The 18,061-nt window shown below is 42.5% G+C and overlaps 2 protein-coding genes across 2 annotated transcripts in view; one reads left to right on the top strand and one right to left on the bottom strand.

The window, feature by feature from the left end:
• Window positions 1-18,061, top strand: part of LOC135280237 (C-terminal-binding protein 2) — a 37,689-nt gene that overhangs the window by 3,500 nt on the left and 16,128 nt on the right. The gene's annotated exons all lie outside the window — the stretch shown is intronic.
• Window positions 7,267-17,096, bottom strand: GFRA3 (GDNF family receptor alpha 3). The gene is made up of 8 exons (XM_064388028.1): window positions 16,817-17,096; window positions 13,092-13,367; window positions 12,294-12,386; window positions 11,510-11,855; window positions 11,327-11,436; window positions 10,034-10,168; window positions 8,935-9,065; window positions 7,267-8,627 (listed from the first exon to the last, which is right to left on the bottom strand). Exons 1-8 carry the CDS (start codon window positions 17,079-17,081, stop codon window positions 8,493-8,495), a joined length of 1,491 nt encoding a protein of 496 aa, XP_064244098.1. The 5' UTR covers window positions 17,082-17,096; the 3' UTR covers window positions 7,267-8,492.

Genomic DNA, 18,061 nt, shown 5'->3' with positions numbered 1-18,061 from the left:
TAAGCACAACATTTATTCAAGGAATATTTAATTAAACTGGAAGGTAATGGAAGATACAGTGTACAGCTCTTCCATTACAGAAAGCACTAGATTGCTTTGATGATTTATTATTGGGGAGAAATAATAGCTTCATGTTTTTTTTCCAAGACACAGAATGAAAGTGATATGGCATTTTAAAGCTACCCAGATTGCATTGATATAAACTTAAGAATTTTTGCCAAGCTGAGTACTATCCTTCTGTTGATCTACTTGTTTCTGATCTTGTTAGATAAAAAATTTCAGAGGAAAGATTTGACTTTCAAATTTGCAACATCCACTCTACAGTTCAGAAAATTTGTAGTGTAGCTGCTGTGTGCTCCTTTAAAGATAAAATCCAACACAGTAAAAATAACTTCTTGGTTAGGGGACCAAGATAGTGCTGCTGCAGAATGGGAAGTGGTTCCAATTTTTGTCATGAGAAATGTATGCTGAAACATGTAATGTTATCATGTCAAATCTCATACCAGTTACAGGAGTTCTCAGTTGAGTATTTTACATTTGCTGATTTAAATTTAGATTTGTATTCTCTGCAGAGGTGTTAAATACAGAGTAAAAACTGTTGGTCTGGTATGAGTGATGGGCTCTTGAGTAATGAAGCCTGACACTGAAATGGCAAAAAGGGATGAATCTGCTGTTGCCAGTATGGGGGCTGCTGAGTTTTACAGGATGGAGCAGCTGTATGTAAAGATGCTTTTCAGCCACTCTTAAGGTAGCTGTGAAAATAATACTATTAATACATGTTGGAAAACCAGTGAGGTTTTAATAGAAGTAAATGTGCTTCTCCAGCCTGTGGGCTGCCGGTCCCATTTGGGAAGGCATCTACGTTAATCTGACATCTTGTTTAGCACTGATAACGCTAGAGAGTCCAATTAAAATATTTCAAGAAGACATCCCCATACAAGACTACAGAAGACTACACTGATTGTCCGCTAATGTGTATTGAATTTTAGCTAAATACAGCCCCGGGTGCTGTGCTGGAAAGCAGGAAAGCTTGCTTTTCAAGCTCTTAATTCCTTTTATATTGATTTGGCTGCTAATGATATAACCTTCTACTCTAATTAACTGACATCTGCATTAGGCTGAATAAGAGCCCCCTGCTTGAAGCTGTCCACTTGTTTGTGTTATGAAATGTGTCCTTCTGTTATATTTTGCTCAGATTAGGTCAGTCTGTGCAAAATAGACCATCTAAACGATTGACTTTCCTTTTAAATACCTCGTAAAGCAAGTTTCTCTTTCTGCTGTCTCCATTTCTGCCTGTGTCTGTTGCTGGGAAGCCTGTCCAGAGCTGGTTCACTGACTGGGTGCTTTTCTAAACCTACCTTCCCCATGGACTATTAGCTCCTTTGACTGATTTGAGGCTGCCAAGAAAGGTGTAAAGTGAGATAAAGATGGGCTATGAAGACCTGAGGATAATGGGTCATTTTGTATGGTTTAGGTTGTGAAACAACTGAGATGTAAGGGACTTAAATCAAGCTAAAAACATTGCTAGGTTGGAATAGGCAATCTGCTTATGAAACCATGTTGCCAAAATTACAAACCACCAGTTCTCAGTTTGGCAAATTTTGATATCAACATATGAAAAAAATAAAATACGTGTTATTTAGCTCACTTAATAAGTCACTAGTTTGCATAAGTTCAGCATGAGCAGCTGTTTGGGTTTCTTATGTGTGCTGTTGCCACATATATGTTTGCCCATTTTTCTTTAGGAGAAGGTTGTGAGTCTCAGGAAAAATTATGTGAAGTCAGGATTTTTTCACATTTTTACCTCTGTAGAAGCTTCAAACCCAGTGAGAGGTGCTGCAGGAAGCTGCTTTCTCCTGCTGTGGGGACTGGGGCATCTCTCTTACAACATCTGAGGAAGAAAAATTAAAACAGGGCATTAGACTCAGTCTTGGTAATACCTTAACAGGCAACTGGAATCTGAATTGAAAAGTTCATGCTTGAAATTCTGAATTAAATACAGACTCAGGTAGCTACCTGAGCAATACTGTGCTATCATGAGTAATAGCAGGACTCCTGGTGACATCTGCTAACTGAGATCAGTCAAAAACAAATGAAAAATAGACTAGTAAATCAATCAACTCATCATCTTGCCCATTTCATTACCATTTTATTGTGTCTGATTTACCAGGTGGAAGATGTAACTCAGTGATGCTTGAGAAGACAGGCCAACCTTTAGCTCTTAGTGTTAGCATTTCAAGCGTGTAGACGGACTATTATGTCCTACATAGTATGACTAAAACAGCTCAGATATTAGTCTAAATATTTTAGTAAATTGCTTCATGACAAGTCATAGTCTTTCTCTCAGGGCCTTTCTGTGTTCAAAATGTATATAAAACTGACATTTTCACTGTGATTTGTAGTTCTGTATTAATTCCATTTACACTGTTATTTGTATTTTCATATTGAAAATGAAGTGTTCAGTGCACAACAGAGCTTCTGTTGTGATAACTCTGCAGCTCCCAGTTGGGAGTAGCATAGCAATTGGTTGTGTAGTGTATTGGTGGAACTGAATTCCTTGTGCATTAAAATGTTTGCACAATAATGGATTAAAATTGAGAAAAAAAGATGGGAAATCTCTTAGCTGGTTTCTGGTAGAACTATCATAACATATCATATCACATTTCTGATTTGGAATGATGGGTGTGAAATCCAAAAAGTTTGTGGCTGGAAGAATTAGCTGCTAATTTCACATTTCTACAGAAAGACTGAGCAATTCCTGTTTTGTAGCCCTGAAAACATAATGGAGCCCTGGGGATCATTGACAAAACAAGCTTCTTAGAGCCACTAGCACTTAGCAAAATTGACTTCAGTTAATCAAAAGATTCTTTAGGGAGAGGGGAAAAAAAAGGAAGAAGCTGGTGTTTTGGAAAGCTGGAGAACAAGTAACTGTATGCAGATGTTTAAAGAAATTCCATTTTCTTGTGGTTGAAACTCAGTGACCTATAATATCAGTATCTAATGGGCAAACTTACATTGAAGAAAGTCATTTAAGTACTAGACTGATGGGGAAAAAAAGGTGAAAGGGAAGAGAGTACAGTGGCACTTTTCTCAGCCTGTATGGACACAGAGGCATTGACCACAACTCTCTGGTTACATCCATCCAGCCAATTCCTTATCCACCAATTTGTCCACCCTTCAAACCTCTATCTCTTCAATTTGGAGATAAGGATGTCATGTGATTTACTAATCAATTTTGATTCAGCCATATTATCAGTAGAACATTTCTCAGTCTTTTTACAGTTATCTCTGTATATAAATAATCTTCTCTTGTGTTCTCAGGCTCACTAGCGTTTCTTCTTACAAAGTGCTTCTAGAGGGTCCAGTACATACCTCTTAGCTCTTCAAGCTTCTCATGGTGTGAACTCTGTGATTCTGGCCATACAGTAAAGCAAAGGCAAAGATTATTTGCTCTACATCAGGATAAGTGATTGGAGTGTTGCTTAATAAATTTTGTCATCTGATGGGGGGAGGAACAGCTGAATCACATGCCTTACAGGAAAACAGGTGGGACCAATGGGAAGAAAGATGAGCCAAAAATCACACAATTATTTTGTGCTAGCTTAATGTCTGCTTGTTCTGCCTGAAGGTAAAGACATAGTTATCAGAGCCATTTATCAGGTACACCATTTTAGTATAAACTTGTTTAAAAAAGGGTAGAGCCCCTTTGTCATCTTAATTAGACAGTAACCCATTGATTCCAAGCGGGCCTTCATTTTCTAATTATTTAGTACATAATGTCATTAAACATCTTCTAGTGGACAGGATTGCTCTAAAAGCTTTAGTTCCAGAGCTCTAATATTAGGCTTTTGGCATTCATCCCTGTGTGTGAAAAGCAGTCCGTTTGTTTACCAGGAATTTAGATTCCCATTACTGGCGGAATTAGCAGTGAGCTATTAGTCTGATTCAAGCACTTAACAATTGCTGATCATCTCCTCCTAGCTTGGGGATAATGGAGGTGATCAGCTGTAAATGGAAAGTATGTGTGGCTATTTTCATGGAGGCACTTGGAGAAAGTGCAGCATCCCCTGACCTCTTCTAACCCTGGGGTTTGCAAGAAACCCAAACACCAAGTCGCTTCCTGGAGGAGAGCTAATCACCTATCAGAAGAGCTTCCATTAGAGACTAACCAAGCTCAGGCTCAACCGACCCTGCCTCAAATGAAAAAAGGTTCAGCCACAAAGTCCCTGGGGTAGAAATGATTAGCCTCTGATTGTATTTACCAGGATCTGTTTCAGTGGGGGAAGCAGCTGTGGAATAGCTGCGAGTTGTGATTCCATAGCAGTGCTGAACTATCCTGTAGAGCTCAGCAGTGCTGATTGGCTTCCTCTTTTTCCACTGTTGTCCCCAAAAGCTTTGCCTGGTTCATGGGCACCTCAAAAATTACTTTGACAATTCTTTTTATTCTGTGTAGTTTATTGTGTAAAGTTGCCTACCATTTTGGCAAATGAGTGACATGATTTTAAGGATGTATTGAAAAAGATACTTTCATTCTTTATAGATGCTGAACCTGTAGCCCTTTCCTATCAATTGAAAGTTACCTTTTATTGTCAGCTGATTTTGAGAGAGGCGTGCCAGCGATCTGTAGCCAGGAATCACTGTTTGAAACCAACAGTGCTTTAGCTTTTCATCATCTGCAATAACATATTGTTCCCCCTTCTAAAAGGAAAACTGCAGCCACTTGATTTTTACTAAAACATAGACATTTCTTGGAGGCAGTGGGAATTATTTGAATGAGGCAAGGACGCTATTTTGGGACATGCAAAATCAAGGTTTATCTCTGGCATCATCTGGCTTATGACCTCGGGCAAGAAATGTGAATTGGTTCTCCCACTTGTCACAAGAAACCACTTATCTAACAGTTGACTGAGCTCACTGCTGGAGGACTATATGAATGCCCTTTGTACATGCTACATGAGATTATGTTGAGAGACCTAGGGCTCTATCAGAGATCTAGAAGCCACATCTGAAGTACCTGACAGTGAGTGATATCTGTAAACGTTAAGATTGCTTTGTAAGAGATTCTAACTCTATTCTTTACATTTCTCTTCCATATTGCCTCCAGCAGTGGAGATAAGGAGTGTAGCTTCTATGAAATGCAAAGGAAGGCAGGAGACTTCTAGAGTTGCATGATAAATTTTATTAGTCAGACCTCACATTATTTTACTCTTTAAAAAAGAATCTACATTACAGTAATTAGAAGGTTCCCTCCTCCTAGATGCTTGCTGAATGCTCATTTTGAAGACTGTCTGGATAGAGAATTTTTATTGGATTAATTTTGTGTTTTGTGGATTATCTTTTGTGAGACCACAGGTGCTCACAGGATTTTGTTTTCCACTTTTTGGGAACAGAAGCTAAGCAGGGGTTCTTAATTGCCCTGTAGTATGGTTAGTAAGCTGTTCTGATTGGGTTTAGGAAATGTGCCAGTCTTGGAACATGGATGGTGCTGACGGAATGGAATTGTAGTGATACTGGCATGACATTTCTAGTAGCAGTTAAGTTGTGCATGCATAGATGCTGTGTAGTTGAAAAATTGTGATATATGGAGATCAGGTGTTAGAAAAGTCTAAGTGAAAAGTGTGAGTACCTGTGAATGAAGGTGTAGTTAGAAGTGAATTTTGCTTGCAGTTATTGATGAACCAGCTAAGAGGCAACTGTGTATATAAAGGTGCATGAAAAAAGGACAGGACACTTTGAAAAAAAACCAAACAAACAACAAACTGGCATGTTTTGTTTCAATTTCAGTCCAGAGTATGATTTGTCCAAGTGTCAAGCAATTTCCTGTACAATCCAGGATATGACAGAAGACTGCAATTGCAATCAATAACCTTCTTAGTAGGAATTTAGTGCCCTAGACATGAACAAGAAAATGCTAATCCCTTTTCCCATATCAATCTGTTTTACAGCACTAAATTTGAGAAAGAGGAAAGATCACTGCAGAGAGGAGTGGGAGATCAATGCAGTACATTGTGTGCCAGTACTGCATTGTGTGTGGTACAGATCACTCAGAAATCTACTCATTATTTTCACAAATATTCTCTCTGTCGTGTGGAATGGTGAAAATAATAACATTTTCTTCTTCCTTGTCACTCTCCGTTAACTTCCGGAGATGACAGATGCTATTACATTACAGTCAAGAATCTTGATACATTTCTAAGTCCCACCATATGGAGGATGGCCTAATGTACATACTATATTAAGGTTACAGAAACTATTTTTATTAATTAATGGCGGCAAATGTGTGGAAACAGTGCTGTCTCTTGCTCCAAATAGCTACATTTCAGTAGGTAATGAGAAATATCAGCATTAGTACACCTGTTCATTAAGAAAACATATTCATTCCTACTGCATGTAAATAATACATTGCTTTTCTGTGTGACAGAGGAGATGATGCTGCTGCATGCATGATTTCTTTGCTCTACCTGCCTAGGAAATAAACAGAAGTCCGGAATTAGAAATGTAAATATTACCACTGCAGGAGGATAATTACTTTGATACACATGACGATGTAAGATTCTGTAATAAGTTGTCTGACAGTGGCTGTGCTTCTCTGGCAACAGATAAAACACAGGATAAAAAGAAATATCCAGGTACTCTGCCTCTGTTCAGGATTATAATCTTGTTTGGATGTGTATAGTATTGTTCAGATTTGTTGGCTCTCTCTCAGTATGAGCAATAGGCTCTACATGTGTGCATGGAGAAGCTGTTTTGAGCTGAGTTTCTGGCTATTTGAAAATGTTGGCTGGCTGGTGAGGCAACTTTTGCACACAATTGATTGTAGACTGTTAACCTATGCTCAGAAATCAATATTCACTTAACACCACATTTTAACAGACAAACGCAGTACAAACTAACAGCAGTTACACAGCGCACACATTTACATTCAGAATAAACAGGTTATGAAACAGTGCTTGGCAGGGGCAGGTGGCTGGAAGGTGATAATGGTAACTTCAATACACGGACAGATACAAGGAGATTCTAGCAACTGTATGTCCCAGGGTTTGTAGTCAATGTACCTTTCAATGACCTAAATGTATTCTCTAAGGGTAACAGAGAAGGTTTGTCCTGAGGCCAGGCAAGATAATTTTTTGCTACATAAGCCTAAATTTACTGGAGTTGACCACAATTCATCTTGAACAACAAAATCCAAGTGTGTTGCTAGCCACAATAATGGATTATGTGTATGTTGAAGGAACAACAGAATGGAGCATAAACTCTAGTATAGTGTTTTTGATCTGGACTGGTATGTTTCATATACTTAAAATAAAGGATTTGAAAAGGGAACTGAAAGTAGTCCAGAGATGGTGTTTACCGGGGACTTCACATGTATGTTTATTGAGATTTACTTGCAACCTACTCAGTATCAGTACAGAGTGGGGGAGTGAAATGGATTGAGAGCAGCCCTGCAGCAAAGGACTTGGATACACGGCTAGATGGAAAACTAGACGTGACTTAGTAAAATGCACTTGCAGCCCAGAAAGCCATCCTGCAGCCTGGGCTACATAAAAAGAAGCACGGCCAGCAGGCTGAGAGGTGATTCTTCCCCTCTACCCCACCCAGAGTTCAGCATTCCACCTCTGAGGTGCCCAGTACATGACACACATGGACCTGTTCAAGCAGGTTCAGACAGGGCCATGAAAATTATGAGGGGGCTAGAACTCCTCTCCTATGAAGAAAGGCTGAGACAGTTGATCTGATGTGGCCTGGAGAAGAGAACGCTCTGTGGAGACCTTGTTGTGCCTTTTCAATACATCAGGGGGGATGATAAGCACTGAGAGAGACTTTTTTCCAGGATCTCTAGGGACAGGATATGGAACGATGTTTTTAAACTGAAAGAGGATATGTTTAGATTGACTATTAGGAAAAAATTATTCCCTGTGAGGGTGGTGATGCACTGGCACAGATTGTCCAGGGAAGCTGTGCTTGCCCCATCCCATCAAGTGTTCGAGGCCAGGCTGAACGGGGTTTGCAGCAACATGGTCTAGTGGAAGGTGGTCCCTGCCCATGGCATGGGGTTGGAGGTAAATGATTTTTTAAGGTCCCTTTAAACTCAAACCATTCAATGATTGTACGCCAGAGGAGGAGCTTCAGAGGGTGGGGTGGTCAGAGACACTGTCAGATCATCCCTACAGTCAGAAACCAAACTCTGCACAAATTCTGAAAGAAATCAGACATTTGATTTTACCTATTAAGCTGGAACATTAGCCTGTTACTCAGAATGTGTACACAGCAGAAGCAACAGTGAGAACTCTACCTGCAGAGCTAAGTGCAAACTGACAGGGGGAAAATGGAGTGCAAGTATGTGGGAGGTTTCCAGTGATTGCCATTCTGGGTTAAGGCCATTCCTCTTGTCTGCAAGTCTTCTGTTTCCCAAAGGTAAATCTGTATTGGGACATGCCTGGATACGGAATAATATTAATAATATGGGAAGGAAATATTCCATTTATGCCACATTAATGTGGGCTAAGCAACAGGGGCAGGAACAGAGCCAGAGAAGGCCAGGAAGTAGCAGCTCCAGAAAATACAGAGGAGGCCATAGGCATAGTGCTGTGTTTGGAGCTGTCTCGCTGTGTCTTCCCTTCAGCCACCTAGGAAACAAAAAGGAGGGATGAATCCCAGTTAGACACATTTATGCTCAAAATTGTGGCTGTAGAACCTCTGGTTCTGAGCACTAATGTGAGACTATTGAAACTCCTGTGGCCAGACATACAGCCTCCTATTTTTGCTTGTCTGTGGAAGGACTAACTTAAGGTAGAGTAGTCCAGTGTTCTGCATGCACATGGCATCCCTTGGTTTGATGTCCAAAGTCACATATTTCCAGATCCAAGGTGTTTCAATGACTGTCTCTAGGCTACTTGACTTACTGCTTTGTGAAGACAACAAAGCATTGCGTACCTGGGACATTGCTGAAGAGAGAGATGTGCTGGCACTGTCTCCTTGGAAGCTTAGGGAAGATGAATAAAGTAAGTCTTCCTGTCTTTCTAGAGCTGTCTGCTTCAGATGCATTTGAGACCAAATGGTATTTTCTGCAAACAGAAGTAAATTAAGAGTCTTACTGTACTTTTCTTGTGCACACCTTGGAGTCTAGTGAGCAGAAGTCTAGAGAAGCTATTTCAGGAAAGGCACTCACAGGCTGTGTGGCCTTGATTTAGAAAATACGTATTCTCTGTTTTATGAATGGCCTGTCAGTTTGTGGGTTTACTTGTGAGATTGAGCAGACTGAAAAAACAGTTTGAACTGTAGTTGAAGACTTTTGGGCCCCTCTGCGACTTTCCCAACTGTATTTTGTAAGGGGCAGGTCTGTAGTATCTCGGATGAGATTATTAAATTGTAGATGTGTCTGTAGTGCTGGTTGTAAGGCTTTTATATACTGCAGAAGGCAGATTTAAATATTAATCATTTATGTAATGATGCTGTTTTCTTTTATATCCTTTTAAAGCTTTTACAAACATAAAATATTTAAATCTCATTAAGGTATGTTGCTAAAATCTAGGGAAATAAAAGAAATACAGACTTAGGGTTACACAGTTGCATGTAACAGGACTTTTGCAACTGCTATGCTGAGTCTAGTAACAGGCTGCATCAGGAGCTACTTATCTTGACTGAGTAAATGAGGGCCAGGGGTGAGTACAGAAACAGAGGACGAGGAGGGGAATCCTGACCCCATAATCCTAGTGCACAAATGTGGTTACTTCGCAACCTATGGATACAGCATGCCTCACCTCCCCTTGGTGATGTTTTTGCAGTGCCCTTCATTTGAATGATGTTTGGAAATAGCTTCAAGGGTGTTCGAGATGAACAGAAATGTTGCCAAAAGATACAGAAACATTTCTTAGAGCAGATCCAGGCTGGTCCCATAGGTTGCAAAGGAGATCATGGAGACATTGCACAAGATAGAACTATACACAAGAGCAGTGCAACACAGAGTCTTGAAACCACAGGATTTAAATTGCTCTCTGCTGAGCTGTTTCTCTGTGATGTGACTGATGCTTACCAAGACATTTGTTGCTCTCAAACATGCCGAGTATCTGGTCACATTTCTCCTTCTGGTTGCCGCTGTTCTCGCATGTACACCACAAGGAAACTTCCACACTGGAGTTACTGACATAGTTGGGTGTCATGGGCGTGCCTGTCCCAAACCCCCAGATGAAAGAAGCATTATGAATCACATTATACTGAAGAAAATGCTTCCCTGGAGGCAGAAGTCTTCCACTGTCATACGCGTGTTACCCAGGTGAGGTCAGGAATGCCAACTAGGTGGCCCAGGCTTGATGAACCTACCTGAAGTCTGCTGAGCTGTGAGAAAGTGTTGAGATTGCTACCGCTGACACAGGCACTCTGAGATGTATTGAGAACTGAAGCTGGTGCTAGCATTAAATTGTGATGTGTACACAGCAGAAGCAATGGTGAAAACTGTACCTGCAGAGCTCAGTGAAAACTGATGAGGGTAAAGCAATTTAATGATGCAAGCATTAAATTGTGAAGGATTTTTGGTTTAGGATGTGAAGGACTTGCGTGGGCTGAGCTGACATATGGCAGCAAAAGGTACTCTTGCTTCTTGTGTAACTGGCAACACTGTGTAGCCAGGTGTCTTTTGACAAACAAATACTGCACTCCTGTAGTGTGCCACTCAGGCAGTGTTCATTTAGCTCAAAAGTAGTAGAGCCATCTGGAAAAATTGAAAGTCTAGTCTAGATTTACAGCTTCTGAGGTACTGCTGCTCTTTACATCCTCTTTTGAGCTACTCTGAAAACGTTTTAGTAGGTTGGTAGATAGTAAATAACTGAAACCAAAGATGACCTTCCTTCTAACAGCTGGTAGTCCTATGTTCTGGCTGGTTCTGAGAACACAGTGCGCACAATACTAACAAGCCAACAGGAATCTAAAAGTCAGGCAGTGATGGAATGCTCTGTTTAATCACTGCTGTGATGGGATGTAACTCCAGCATTAGGAATGACAATGACTTAGTTCACAGAAGCCCACGGAGCGCTGTTGCTGAGGCACTTGGAGTGCTTTGCACCAGCTGATAATGCAAAGAGGCATACAGAAATCTTAGGCAAGGAGGGGGAAAAGTACAGCAAAAAATGCCATGGAAGAGCTCTCTTTGGACTGCATTTACCTCTGAGGCAAGGGAGAGCACTAGCATCCATTAGTAAGGCATATTCACCAGTATACTGAGTGCTACCTCCTGCAGGAGACCAGAATGGTTCTTCACAGCATCAGAGAGTGCCTGAAAGTTTGTGGCCTGAAAGCATCTACCCCGTATGTTCCTGTGGATATGACTTACCAATCATCCCCATGTAAGCCTGCAGGCATGCAGCATGGTTGTGCAGAGAGCAGCCATCTGGAGATGTGTCTACAGGTTGACAATTTTGTTGGAAATCAGCCAGTCGGGATCTGTAGGAAGGAAAATGAGGCCATCAGTGTCAATGTTGTTCTCTTGGATAACATCCTCTGCTGTCTGACCTACTTGCAGATATGGTCTTCTAAGCAGGAATCCAGAAGCCAGAGGCAATTTGGTTTGGTGTTATACTGGAAGGAACAATCAGGAACAATAGTTTTGCGGCGTCTTTCTCCACAAAATTCATCTCGACATGGACAGAACAGGATCCTTTTGGTGAAATCCTCAGGAACTTTTTCAAAGAAATTCCTTAGCCCCCTGTGGCACTTGCGCCGGTCACACACATCCTCACTTCCTGCTCCCTTGGTGCAGATGGAGGCATAGTCTGTGCGCAGACGAAAACATTTCTTGCTCAGATTACAGACGTGTGTTGCTCTCAGACATGGATTTGTTGTGTCTCCTGCTAACTGTGAGCCTATAAAGCCAAAAGAAACACAAAAACCATGAAGTAAGTCTCCAGAAGCGATTCTGTATGGAAGCAGGAGTACTCCTTTCTTGATGGTCAGATTCAAAAAATCAAAAACAACAGAGCAAACCAGTCCTTCTATGTGCCTGCAGTATGACACTGTAATTATACTAGTTACAAAAGAGTATTTTTTTAATTGGTTCATAGTAGGGTGCTTGTTTCAGAAAATCATTGGATTTCAGGATCATTGTGGGTTGTTACTGGTTTCATGGGCCTGGATCTGTGGCTTTATTTATGCTTGGTAGAAATGACAAATTTAGGCAAGTAGCTAGAGCAGGCATTCCTCTGATCAAAGGGGCCATCACCCCAAATTGTTCTTAATAATCTTCAACCCATGAAAAGATAAGAGAGGGAAGCATTATATCATGTAACCATTACAATTCTTACCTGACACCAGAGCTGCCAGTTTGTTATAATCTGTCTTCCAGTGTTCTTCATTTGCTGGATTCTCATAGGGAGAGGTCTCCAAATTGAGATAATCTAGGCAAGGTTAAATACAAGCTATTTAATGCAGTGGGAGATGAGAGAAATGCTTTATGACCAGTTTTATTTATTTCTTGTTTATTTATTCTTAAATGGATATTTTTCTTATTTATGCCTGGTTCTTTCATCCAGCTGGAGTTCAGAAATGCTCTGTCTCACTCAAAGCCAAATGCAAAGAACGGTTCTTCTGGAACTGCAGAGCTATTACTGTATAAAACCCTCATAACATTTTGTCCAGATGGAATTTGGTCAATCTAGTCAATTGGATTTTTTCAGCTTCAGTAAGTATGAGGAGTTGAGCAGCACAGGCAGGCTCTAGTGGGAGGTCAAGTAGAAGCATCCCACAAAAGGAGGCAGCAGAACACTTAGGTATGCTATGGCAATATGTGTCATAATCACATGTGTTTTCAGTGATGGACAGACAGGACCATTTTGAGGTATTTTTCGCAGCACTAAATCTAACTATCTCAGTGTAGCTGTCTTTGTCTCTTAGGTTTGCTGGTGTATTTGAAGGGCTGGTCCCATACCAGATCAGTTTTCTCTGCTTATCAAACAGAGTAGTAATGAATTCTCTTTACTAGGAGATATGGTTCTGGAGCAATTAGCTACAGTGCTGAGAAGTGGACTTTCACGGTTGTTTTCACCTAGGGGGTGGGGGTAAGCCTTACTAGTACCTTGTAAATTTATATTACTTCATCTCACCATCTGTCATGCTGGAGTGAACAGTCCAGAAAATGCGTAAGCAGTGCTCCTGTCTCTTCATGCGCCGGTGACACTTGCAGTGCAGCAAAGAGCTGTTCCCGAGGTCAAGCTCTGCATTCAGACATCTGACCCTGCTGTTGTGATCCAGTGAAAGGAGGTGAGTCTTGGCCAGGGCACAGTTTTCCAGGGTCCTGTATGTGGCATTGCAGGTGGAGTCAGAGAGGCATAGCTGCTCTGCCATAACACAGTCACTGCTGGGCAGAGCCATGAGGTCTCCTGATCAAGCACAGAAAAGACTGTTAGGGCCCCAGTCAAAATGAATGCCACACAAACATCTTGTCCTTGTTCTGCAGGGATTCTCTCTTCAAAAAGGACTCCTTGAAAGAAACAGAACTTGTTAGGATCATTCATGAGGAGTAGTTAAGGGACAAGAGCTGTCTCCATTTAGAAAAAAAAAAAAAAAAAAAGATGAATATAAATGAAAGAGGGAACAAAAGGTTAAATAAAAGCCTCCATAATAATTTTGTTCAACTTGGCTGGGATCAGGGATTGCTCTGTATTTTGGGGACTAGTAAATTTCTATGACACCTTGGGGTTGCTGAGGCCTGTTTTGAAGAAGCTCTTCTACCTGGGCACTGAAAACCACAGTGCAATAAGCACATAGTAACACCATACTATATACTGTGAGTCAGTACTACTACAATTACTAAAGTATATGCTGGTCATTCAGAGATGTACTGAGAAAACCATTTATAGGGTTTTATAAAAACCATTTTTTTATATAACCATGGTTTTATATAACCATTTATAGGGTTATATAAAAACAAATACTTTAATGTGCCTGAAGATTCAAGAATGTGTATTCTTTGCATAATAAAATGAATCCTTAGCAAAGGATGCAAGTAGCTTCATACGGAAGGGCTGATATGCAGTCAATTAAAGTACATAGAGCCCAGTCCCTAAAATCCCTGCCAAAAATGCAGGTGAAGGCTAGGCCCGTAAGAACCTCATGAAGTTCAACCAGTCCAACTACAGGTGCCGCACCTGGGTCAGGGCAATCCCAGACCCAAGTACAGACTGGGAGATGAACCAATTGAGAGCAGCCCTCCAGAGGAAGACTTGGGGATTCTCAGTGGTATGGTCATGTGCACTTGCAGCCCAAAAAACATATATACACTGAGCTGCACCAAAATCAGCATGGCCAGCAGATTGAGAGTAGGTTCTGCCCTCATGAGACCCCACCTGCAGTGCTTTATCCAGCCCTGGGGCCCTCAGCACAGGAAGGACATTAACCTGTTAGCATGGGTCCAGAGGAGGCCCAAAGATGCTCTGAGGGTTGGAGCACCTCCTGCTATGAAAAAGGTTCCAGGGAGACCTCCACTGGATTCCCTTTCAGTACTTAGAGGGGACTTATAAAAAAGGAGGGATAGCAACTTTTTGTACAGGCAAATAGTGCTAGGACAAGGGGAAACAGTTTTAAAATAAAAAGACAAGATTTAGACTAGATGTTAGGAAGAAGTAATTTACTCAAAGGGTGATAAGGGCCTGGCACATGTTGTCCAGAACAGCTGTGGCTGCCCCATCCTTGGAATTGTCCAAGGCCAGGTTGGATGAGACTTGGGGCAATCTGGTCTAGTGAAAGGTGTTCTTGTCCATGGCAGGGGGGTAGACCAAGATGATCTTTAAGGTCCCTTCCTGCCCAAGTCTTTCTGTAATTTTATGATTATGTTGTCATAGGTAGATTAATTCAGTCCGTAATCTTTCTTCATTTCTGCAATATATGAATCTATGTTTACAGTACAACTACAATGAAGTCTTAAAACAAGACAGTTTTCTAATAAAATTTATGTGTAGGCTGGTATGTTTCTTCCCTTCAGGGCAATATTCCTTGGCTAGCTTTTGGAAATGACTGTGCTGAGCCTTACATCCACCTTTAGTGTTCTTTGGGTACATCATGTTACTTATCATTCTCTTGTTCAGGTGCAGTAATACTATTTCAGTCTGCCATCATTAAAAATTAGGAAGAGATCCTGGTACAACTCATATTGCCCAGTGTACCATCTTCCCCATGTAATTTGTTCTCCCACTTACTTCGTTTTTGCTAGCTTCATCAGTTTATTTGCTGCAAGCAACAGAATGCCAGCCTGCTTCTCAAAGTTTCTACTCTCCATACAGCTCAGTAATATTATCTAGGTATCTCTGTCTCACTTGTACAAGTTTCTTTCTTCTTCCAGCAACTTACTGTACTTTGTAATTCATCTGGTTCTTACATAGAGACTTGATGACTTTTCAAACTCCCTGAAAAATCTCTCATCAGGATGCCTTTGTATCCAGCACAGTGGGTTCAGGTGAAGCTGCTCTAAACCTCAGCTCTAAAACAGTCCGCCTCTATACACATCATTTACTATCTGTACACTGTTATAAGCCCTGAAATTTGGCGAGTTGTTTAATTTTTTCTTAAATCTTGTCTTAGTAGTCCAGTAACAATGTGAAAGAATGAGAAAACTAATTCTTTCCTAGATCTGTGGTCTAGGTTGCAGAACATTTTAAAGATGTATGTGTATGGGAATCCCATCTGTAGTTTTTTTTTTTTTAAAGTTAAAATGTAATAACCAATTAACACATTATGATTACTTATAACTTAGAAAAAAATTGATAGGTAATGCAATACACCTTTATTCTCCCTTTTCAATGTCCTGTCATATAGATATGTCTATCTTGTTTCCCCTGGTGCATTTAAAGAGATGACAGTTACAGAAGGGAACCCTTCGTTTATCAAACACAGTGACCAAAGAAGCATTAGCATTTGGACATGGCAAATTGTGGGAAATCTTTTGCAGTCGTGTGGCTGCCAGTGGCTACTGTGGTGTATGTGCAGTAGCCCATCTTTTAACAGTCAAAAAACTGCAGCTTTTTCTGAGTGCAAAGCACCCCTAGACAGAAACTAGGAATGCTTCAGAGAAGTTTCTAATTTCTTTATTCCTAATCACATCAACCCTGAAGACTGAACAAGAGATGAACTGGGTAAAGGAATAATTTCAATCCTCAGCTCTTGTCATTTGGCAGTAGTAGGAGGCAGAGTAGAACAATCAACTGCATCTCTGCAGGAGTTCTTTGGATTTGTCTTGGCAAACCGAGCCTAGTCTCGCAAAACTGTGGGCCTTAAGCATTCCAGAGGGCGAATGAATGGGGGTTAGGTATCAAAAACTGCTCTGGACGAAGCCAGCGAGAGCGCGGCGCAGGCGGGACTAGCTGAGGCGAATGAATCTCCGCGTTGTGCCCATCCGGCCGCATTCAGAGATCGGCTCCCGGCATCTCCTCGCCTTCTCACGCCTTGCCTCCAGGGCAGACGGTCCCCTCCCCAGAGCGTCCCTCCGGTTTGACCACAACCACACCGGAGGTTCCCCTTTCGGGCCAAAGCAGCAGCCGCCTTTCCCGGTTTGAATCGCGAATTCCTACCCGCCGCCGGCGCGCGGGGAAGCTGGAGCCGATGGCCGGGAGAGCCGCGCGGCTTTCGGGAGCGCCGCGCTCGGGACGCGCTCCGCGCTCCGCGCTCCGCGCCCGGCATCGGGGGAGCAGCGGTCAGCCCTAGCGACCGCGACCCCGGCGCGCCCCTGCAACCCGCGGCGGGACCGGGGTGAGAGCGATGCCGCTGTCTCCCCGCCGGGAGAGGGACGGGGTCGTGCCGCGCTGCCCAGCCCGCCCCGCGCCCCGGGCGCTGTTACCGGCTCGGGAGAGAAGCAGCCCCAGGAGCAGCGCCGGCCCCATGCTGGCGGTCAGTGGCTCCGAGCGCCGCGGCTGCAGCTCGCATGCCGCGCGCGGCCCCGCCCGGTGCTCTGAGCCCGGCCCGCCCCGTCGAGGTGCGGGCAGCGAGCACCGCCCCCGGCCCGGCCCCCCGCGGGACCGCGGCCCGCCCGTGGCCCCCGCAGCGGGCTGGGGGGCCCGGCACTCGTCGAGCTGCTGGGACATGGGGCGAGTGACGGGGGTCATCCAGCGGCCGCTGTCCTCGGGGCGACCGGGAAGCCGCTGGGCCTGGGGCCGGGCAGTGTACGGCAGGTTCAAAAGGGGCGTTTTGGAAGGGGCTGCGCAAGGCGTTTGTTTATTGATTGATAGCACACTTCAGTACCGAGAGCAGAGCTGTCCCTGCGCAACCTCGGGGGCGTATTTGGGTAAAGGACAGTAAGTCTCCAACGTAGGAGGGTCTCCTTCACTCTGAAGGGATTGTTCTTGGACGATACAGAGGCAGACAGGCTTTTGAGTAGATTCCCCAAGTGATTCTTGGGTCTGTGGATGGGATGACTGAGCTTATGGCTTCTTCCTTTTGGCTTTATTGTGAAGGCTGTTATTTCAGTTTCTTACCTGGTGCTGGCTCTGTCTTCACTGAGCTGCTTGTCTGCAGCCACACAAAAGATGGCATTTCTGAGAGCCCATATGGCATTTAGGCAGCTGTGCTTCTTTTGAACAGCTACTTCGTTTTAATTTGCATCCTAAAATCAAATTAACCAGTGTGAAAAAGTTACAGTCCAACACATGCACTTCAAACACTGGAATATTAAATAGGGTCAATGTTTTTGTAAGTCAGTTGTTCGCATAAATAGAGAGACCATCTGCCTGAAAACCCCAACAAAAAGGGTAATAACTGTGCAAATACATTAAGTATTCAACATATATTAATATCTAATTCAATGGTGCCCTCCTGTTCTTGAGTTTTTAAGAAAGATTAGTTCTCCTGCTTACTGCAAGGAACTGCTGTGAGAGAATTCTTCTGTGTGGAAATTACTGTATATCGCCGTATTAAAGCAAGTAGCAGTTCCTGTGATATGCTAGACATTTCATTTTGACAGCCATGACTGCCACAACCAGTGAAGAGTGGGTTTTACCAAGAAAGTCTTTTGTTTGCTGTAGGTGCTGAGTTACTTAGTTGTACCTTATTTTGTATAGTATTAATCTTATAAAGATTACAGCATGCT

The sequence above is a fragment of the Passer domesticus genome, chromosome 13 (genome assembly GCF_036417665.1).
Source record: "Passer domesticus isolate bPasDom1 chromosome 13, bPasDom1.hap1, whole genome shotgun sequence".
Classification (NCBI taxonomy): Eukaryota; Metazoa; Chordata; class Aves; order Passeriformes; family Passeridae; genus Passer; species Passer domesticus.
This window is presented reverse-complemented; position numbering and strand designations above follow the sequence as displayed.

Bases quoted from the DNA above. Each gene is read 5' to 3' on its own strand.
- GFRA3 (XM_064388028.1), bottom strand. From the start codon at position 17,081: ATGACCCCCGTCACTCGCCCCATGTCCCAGCAGCTCGACGAGTGCCGG. The intron at 12,387-13,091 runs GTGAGATGAAGT...AACCTTGCCTAG, and splicing joins TCACTCCAGCATGACAGATG to ATTATCTCAATTTGGAGACC. The intron at 10,169-11,326 runs GTAAGTCATATC...GGTTTGGGACAG, and splicing joins GGCTTACATGGGGATGATTG to GCACGCCCATGACACCCAAC.